Below are 8,151 nucleotides of genomic sequence, written 5' to 3' on the forward strand. Positions count from 1 at the left end.
GGGATTGAGAGGGTTAGTTAGCATTAGCAAGATGCGTCAAGAAATCAATATGAAGAAAGAGACGGGGGAAGGGGGGCGAGAAATTGCGTGGCACACTGCTGTCTTGCTATTTTTATTGGTTTTTCGTACGACTGCATGGTCCCCACTCCGACCAACCCAATTGGGCGTACCACGAAACAAAACACCATCTCTTTCCCCAACAAGTCTCGCAGAAGCACCAACCCAAACAACCCAGCCTAGGTTCCCTCACCTCACCTCACCGAGCCAGAGCCACAAGCTCCCACTTCCCCTCTTATCTATATAACATCCCATCTCCTCCACTTCTCTCACATCCGAAAACCAAATTCGCATATCCTCCTCTCCTCTCCTCTCCTCTAATAGTAATAAAATTTCATTTTTCATTTCAGCAGCACCAAAGTGGGTTTTTTTACCCTCCTGATATCTATAAAAATTCTCTAGAGTTCAAGAATAGGGGTTAAAAACCCAGGGTAGACGAGTTGTAGACATCACGGCTATACACGGAGTAACTCGGCCTCTAATTCATGTCCGGGCTGTACGACGTAAGGGTTGTTTAATCGAGAGCAGCAACCCTTCGCCGCACGGTGGACGTGGCGCTCTGCCCTCCGAAGGCGGCAGCCCTTCTGATCTCCTCTTTCTTGCTGGTGGCGGTTTCTTCTTTTAAGTTAGTTGTAGCTTAGTATTATTACTATTATTATCACATCTAAAATAGAAAATAAAATCATTCGAATTTTGTAAAATCAATTAGTAAAGCATTAGATCTCGAATAAACGAACAAGATGATGCTAAAGATCAAAAGGGTTCCTACTGTTGTTTCCAACTACCAGAAAGAGGAAGGTGAGGAGGGTTCTCGCCGCGGAGGGGGTTGCGGCCGCAATTGCCTTCAAAATTGTTGCCTTCAAGGTATTTTCATTTTATTTGAAGATCTTTAATTGAAACCTCGTTTGGTTTGATTTATGTTTCTTAAACATTTGCTGCATGGATAGGCGCACGCCTACCTTTATATACTTTCAAGAAAGTGGACAGGATTAACACAGAGCAGAAGGATGTGTTTGAACATGACAAGAGTGAGCCTCCAGTTGCCTTCCTCAATTCGCTCCTTTTCGGGGAGGTATTATTACTTAACCTACTCTTAACTCAAGCATTTTCCATTGCATTGATGTATATTTATTTACATATCTTTTCGCAGTTGAGTAGTCAATTTTAAATTTACTTTATGTACCTGTTTGAATTTTTAGTGGGAGGACCGTATGCAGAGAGGGCTCTTTCGCTATGATGTCACCACCTGCGAAACCAAGGTCTTAATTCTCTCTTATTATCATTATTTGGTTGCAATTTGAAGCTGAGTCTGTTATAATAATATGGTAGTATTTACATAATTGGATATGAGATTTCTGCCTAATCTTTGGTGATGTTCCTTTAGGTGATACCGGGTCGCAATGGCTTTATCGCTCAGCTGAATGAGGGCCGTCACTTGAAGAAGAGGCCAACTGAATTCCGTGTCGATAAGGTCCTACAGCCCTTCGATGGAAACAAATTTAACTTCACTAAAGTTGGCCAAGAAGAGATCCTCTTCCAGTTTGGAGAGAGTGAAGATGGGGAAGTCAAGTTCTTCCCGGATGCCACTATCGATGCTGAGAATTCTCCAAGCGTGGTTGCCATCAACGTACATCCTTGGTTCTTGTCTTACATCATTGTTTTTCTTTGATTGACAGTGGTATCTGAGTAGAGCAGTAAGATGATGGTTGATTGCTTTTGCTGTGTCAATTTAACAGGTGAGCCCTATTGAATATGGGCATGTGCTGTTAATCCCACGTGTCCTGGATTGCTTGCCTCAGAGGATTGATCGTGATAGCTTCTTGCTTGCACTTCACATGGCATCTGAAGCTGGGGATCCATACTTCCGACTGGGTTACAATAGCTTGGGTGCTTTTGCAACCATTAACCACCTTCACTTCCAGGTTACTATCCAAATAGCTATATCCTTTTCGACTTGAATAATCATACCCCTTAGAAGTGGTCGGTAGTTCATTCGATAATGAGCTGGCAATTTGATAATTTACATGGAACAGGCTTACTACTTGACTGTGCCTTTTCCGATTGAGAAGGCATCCACCAAGAAGATATCTACGTTGGATGATGGTGTGAAAATCTCTGAGCTTGTGAATTATCCTGTCAGAGGTCTCTTCTTTGAGGGTGGAAATGCACTGCAAGATTTATCTAACACTGTCTCAGATGCCTGCATTTGCCTTCAAGAAAACAACATACCTTACAATGTGCTCATTGCTGATTGTGGAAACCACATCTTTCTGCTTCCACAGGTAATGAACATGGGAGCAACATAGAGTTGACTTCTTTGCTTGTTGATATATTAACTGCATAGATTACACTTGTCTTCAATTCTTTAATAATGTCTAATGGATGAACAGTGTTATGCTGAGAAGCAAGCTCTAGGGGAAGTGAGTTCTGAGCTTCTTGATACCCAAGTGAACCCTGCTGTTTGGGAAATCAGCGGCCATATGGTGTTGAAGAGGAAGAAAGACTATGAGGAGGCATCGGAAGAGAATGCTTGGAGGCTTCTTGCTGAGGTGTCTCTCTCCGAAGAGAGATTCCAAGAAGTGAATGCTCTCATCTTTGAAGCTATTTCCTACAGTGGTAATTGCAGTGGGACTGATTCTGAGAACGTGCTTGAGGATGCAATTGTTGAACATCAGTCTCTTGAAGAAGTGAATGCCATAAATGAAAACTCCCATTCAGCCATGGTTACTGGGAGTCAAGGATGTCTAGTTCTGCAGTGAGTATTGGGCTTTGGTGAGCAGACCAGTGACATATCTGGCTCTCAAATAAGCTTATGGCAGTTTTGGCATGCAAGTGGTCTTCACTAGTGTGTTTGTGGATTATGGCATTAGTCTAAATAAGCAAACTGGGTTTGCATTTCTAAACTTGGTGTGGATTGTTGTCTTCAGCATTTCTGGTTTTGTATTCAGCCTTTTGACCATGTAATGTGGTATTTGTATGTACTGCATGGGATTTGTGTAAAATATTATGGAATGTTTGCTCTTCGGAACTCGTTTCTTTTCATGACAATTCTCTTCTGGGCACGGAATCCAAATGAGACGTTAATATGGACATGTAGAGAAATTAGGTAAATGATTTATGAATCATACCACTATGCATATTTTTATGGATATTGTACTTTAATTTTTCGTTCCTTGAATGATTTTATCATTATGTCCAAATCGTTAGTTTGTCTGTCATGTGATTGACATTCATTTGCTGAACCATAAAGAAAATAATGAAAGGTGTTTTTCGCTTACCTCACCAAGATTTTGAACTAAAAAATATAGAATTAAAAAACTCACCACTTAGAAATCCGGATTAAATAACCATTTCAGAAATATGAAGTTAAAGAAAATAATACTGACGAAGTCAAGGAAATATTTGCCTAGGTTAAAAGATTTCAATTCATTTTTTTTTTTTTTAAATTACAATATATGATCTGAATCTTAATTATATATTTTAAATATATTTTCAAGTCTAGAATAATATAAATATATGATGCAGCAATAGAGGTTCGCCGTAAATGAAATGTTGCACGGTGGAGAAGGAGAAGAAATAACATTGGTTGATGATGAGAGGAAAACAAAACGGCCAGGAGAGTCATTAGAGGTCGTCGTTTTCTTTTTGTGTTTGTATCATTTTCTAGGCTAAAGCCAAAGCTTCCTTGGCCAAGAGAAAAACTGGTGCAAAAAGGGGCCTTTTTTGGTTTCCTCTTTTTCTTCTTTTTTATGCATGGGTCGTCCCCCATGCATGGGGGATGAGGGAGATGTACTGGCTCCTATTTGGAGCCAAATCTCAACCATTAAAACCTCTGGGATTAATCCTAGCCATTGTTGAAAGAGCAAAAAAGTGTACCTAATTCAGACCCTGCTGTTGACAGCTGGTCAGGTCATTTACTTTGGACCAGTAGGACTGCGGTTTTAGGAGCGCCAAACCGACGATTATTAGGCTGGTCTTGAGGTGAAGGGGTGTTTTTTTTTTTTTTTGTCCCATTTGGTAGAGAGAACATGTCTTAAATAACTCTACAAAGTAAAGCCATAACTAGCCTTTGCTGGAAGGATGAAGAAGAAAGTGAACAGTTGTGCCAAAACAGCACCGTTTTGTGTTTTCTTCGAAATGGTCCATTTGCTTTTAATTTTGATTGATTTCTCCTGATTTCTTTTAATTAAGTCACCGGTTACGTCAATGTTGCCCCCCCGAATGCGAGCACCTCTTTTAACTTTATCATTGAATTTAAAATTCTTCAATATTTATATTATCATTAATTAACATGTAAACTTTTAATTTTTTCAATTACACTCTTATTTGGAACCGAATTTGACCTCTAAATTTGCTCGTCTTTTACATAAAGATCTTTGGTCTTAAATTTTTTTAATTTGACCATTGATTGACATTCAAACTTTTAATTTTTTCAATTGCACTCCTATTTGCAACCGAATTTAAAACTTGAATTCGTGGTTCTTTTGCATAAAGGTTCTTGATCTTGAATTTTTTCAATTTGATCTTTGATTGGCCTCAAAACTTTATTTTTCTTGCAATTGTACCCCTGATTTCAACCAATTGACTTTGTAAAAATTAAATTTGATCTTCTAACATTCCAATCTTCTTAAATAAGCTCAAATTAGATTTCAAACTTAGTTTTTCACAAATTAAGACCCTATAAAATTAATTTAACCCCTTAAAAGTCCAATTAAGTCTTTTCACTTAATTAATTCTTTTAATTTTGGCCCAAATCAATTCTTAATCTTAGTTATTCCTATAATTGGGTCTAAGTTTGTTAAACTCGCGAGTTGACTAATAAAATCATACGATTTTACGAGTCAATACATGCTTAATGTGCAAAATCTCTTTAAAAACTCGAAAATAGATAAAATCGAGTAAAATCGATAAAATTGGGTGAAATCACGAGTTTGAAATTGTTTTTATGATTTTAACAAAAAAATCATATACATATTTTAGGCCTCCAGCAGTCCACATTAACATTACCTATAGTACACACCTCATACAACATTTACCATAATCTCTTTCTCTCAGTCTCGAGCTCTCAAATGATTCAACAATTAACCAGCCACCATGAGATCGACGACTTTCTCTTCATCAACAACACTTTCCTTTTTTTCCTATCATCAACATTTCAACAGCTTTCTCTTCAATCTTCACTCTTAATCAACAACATTTTTTTTTCCCCTATCTTTGACGGAATCCTTTTCAGTCTTCACGGAATCACTATTTATCAACATGTAATACTTAATTGCTTATATTGAATTTTTCTTATTGGAAATGGATTTTTAGCCTTGGTTGTTGTTTGTCTCATTCCTTATTTTCTCCTTATTTTCTCTCTTTACTTGACACAGAGATGGTCACCAATCATTATAAACAATTACTTTTAATTGCTTGAGTTTGATTCTTTGTTGAGTTCATTCCAGTAATTCTACTTGTTTGCAAATCTTTTCCTTAATCGTTCTAGTAATTCTACTTCGCTCCAGTAAAAAATGAGCTCATTTAAATCAATTAAAATTTTAAAAGTTGATAGAGTTGCTGTAAATCTGTGAAGTTGTTCTTAGTTTAGGCTATTTAGAAACTTGAAGGTGATTTTTGTAGGAGAAGGTATTACTCAATATATAGATTGTGAATATGTAAATTGTGAGAGAACATAGAGTTTAAAAATAGAGAAGCAATGTAATTTTTTCTATTTCAAATCATCAAGCAAAACCTAAATTTGTAGAAGACAATAAATTTACCAAACTGGACAACTAGAAAAAGCCCATCTTATTTGAAAGGTGTTGTTGTTCGAATCTTAACTCTATCGTGATTGTATGGATGATTGTGAGTGAGGAGCAATGGAGTCTATAGTTTTCATTTGAGTAATATGTTAGATAATATATTTCTTGCATTTTGTTGTATGGCATGGAAGTTCAAAGTTGTTGTTTATAGTCATTCCTGCATCATGTTCAGAAGATTGACCATTAATCAACTACACACTTTAGCATTGTATTGATGGTCTGCCATAAGAAGTACAAGTTAGAGCATTTAGCCACAGACTGACAAGGTTTGTTTGTCATGGATGGGTTTTTTGACACTCTGCTACCTACTCAGGGCAAGCAAAACCTTACTAGCTGTTGGTAGTAGTAAGGTTTTGTAATTTTTTTTTCATGTGTTTTCTCTTTAATTTACACTCCTTGTTAAGTTCTGGGTTAAATCTGGTCAATATGTGCTAGGATTGAATTAGCTAATGAATTCACCAACCATGCTGCCCTGACCTGTACAGATAATTATATGCATGTGAATCGCCTGCCTCGCTTCTGGCAAAAACGTTTGGTGTATTATATTATAAATTAATTGCCACTACAATTCTTGACAATGTTGCTGTGGACATGTCATGCTTTGTCAGTTTCAGCTAGTTAATATTAAAGCTTTTCCGTATACCAGCATGCATAAACATAAAGGCATCCTTCATTCATTGAGTTTCGGAGGATCATATTTAATATTTAAGGAGTTACAATAGCTTAACATTTATTTTTTCTTCTTTGGTGCATTTGGTCACAGGATTTGCAGGTCAAGTCTTCTCCACCTGTTCAGACTGCAACACCTGTGCATAATGATCCTGCAGTCATCCAGGTGAAGAAAATGACATTGTCTCATGCATCTCTGTCCGTGGACCAATTAGATATTATTATTGATTTTTTCAGTTATGCCGTGGTAAAAAAATTAGAACTAGAATGAGTAAAATGGCGATTTTTCTTAGTAATCGAGCATTTGGATAATCATTTATGCTAACTTGTAACATAGCCAGAGGTATAATATTTACAGTGTGCTGATGTGCAATTTGATATAGTTATAATTTTATTGGCTATTTATTGATGATATTTCTAAAATAAAATATGTTTATAGAATATCCAAGTTGTGTTTATATTGACCATAATTTAGTTTTAATAATCATATTTGAATTAACTCCAAGGCTGATTTAAATAGATTCTTTAATTATTGAACGCATGGCATGTAGAAAAAATTAATTTTTTTTGGTAATAGGCTTGATGTTGGATAACAACAAGGTATATAATATTGATAAGAATTCAAAAAAATTTAGTGCAAGTATTGTTAAAAAATTTCCTTTATGATTTTACGATTCGAGTTTGTAATATATTTTTTGTGTCGTATCAAAAATATATTTTTGACAACTTAATTGGTTCCATGATTTAAATCAAATTAACCTCTATTAAAAAATTTTATGATCCCGAGTTTGTAATATATTTTACAATCCAAGTTGCAGTATTTTATCTTTTCTTCTTTTTTTTTTTTTATAAGAAAAGATAATATTGGGAGAAACCCAAAAATTAGGTTTTGACACTTAATAACAAATTTTAATTTTTAATGAAAAACTTGTACAACATTGTTAACTCACATTCCGTCGTATTTTTTTTTTTTTTTTATGATCATCATCTCTCATTTTTAGTATATTTTACGCTAATTATTTATCATTTTTATTCACACAGAACTCATGGTAATCTTAAATAATTGTGACTTCCACGTTGTTTTGGGAATCAACTTTTCAGATATACATTCTTCCTTCGTTTCTTCGTCCTTTTGACCCCGTTTTGATTACTTATTTTGATTATTTTGTTTTAAAATATAAAAAAATACATAAATATAAATGCGTTCTTGATGCGGTTCGGTCAATTCACAGCCATTTTGCGAATCTTTTTGTTTACCATTTAATGGGTTTTTATGGAGCCTTGATTTGGGCCCCGTTTTGATTTATTATTTTCTTAAAATTTATAAATATAAATATAAAAATTTCTAAGAAAAAGGTGTTCTCGACACAATTCCACCACTTTGAGGCCTTTTGATAATTTTAACCTTTTTGTCTATCATTCTAACGAGAGTTTTACTCGTAACTCAATTTTGACCCCATTTTGATCTTTCCTTATTATTAATCTTCAAAAACATTAAAAGGATAAAAATATAAAAATTTCTAAGAAAAATGTGTTCTTGATGCAATTTTTAATCCTTTCGTTTATCATTTTCATGTTAACGAGTTGACAAAGGTTGAGATATATAAAAAAAGAAGAAGAT

General features: G+C 35.2%; 1 protein-coding gene across 1 annotated transcript; it reads left to right on the forward strand.

The window, feature by feature from the left end:
• Positions 1-207: 207 nt before the first annotated feature.
• On the forward strand, positions 208-3,099 carry LOC118035364 (GDP-L-galactose phosphorylase 1). The gene is made up of 7 exons (XM_035040912.2): positions 208-921; positions 1,005-1,129; positions 1,257-1,316; positions 1,442-1,684; positions 1,794-1,979; positions 2,091-2,339; positions 2,448-3,099. Exons 1-7 carry the CDS (start codon positions 798-800, stop codon positions 2,814-2,816), a joined length of 1,356 nt encoding a protein of 451 aa, XP_034896803.1. The 5' UTR covers positions 208-797; the 3' UTR covers positions 2,817-3,099.
• The last annotated feature ends 5,052 nt before the right edge of the window (positions 3,100-8,151 follow it).

Source organism: Populus alba, chromosome 11 (genome assembly GCF_005239225.2).
Source record: "Populus alba chromosome 11, ASM523922v2, whole genome shotgun sequence".
Lineage (NCBI taxonomy): Eukaryota > Viridiplantae > Streptophyta > Magnoliopsida > Malpighiales > Salicaceae > Populus > Populus alba.

Bases quoted from the DNA above. Each gene is read 5' to 3' on its own strand.
- LOC118035364 (XM_035040912.2), top strand. From the start codon at position 798: ATGATGCTAAAGATCAAAAGGGTTCCTACTGTTGTTTCCAACTACCAG. The intron at 922-1,004 runs GTATTTTCATTT...CTGCATGGATAG, and splicing joins TCAAAATTGTTGCCTTCAAG to GCGCACGCCTACCTTTATAT. The intron at 1,980-2,090 runs GTTACTATCCAA...TACATGGAACAG, and splicing joins TTAACCACCTTCACTTCCAG to GCTTACTACTTGACTGTGCC.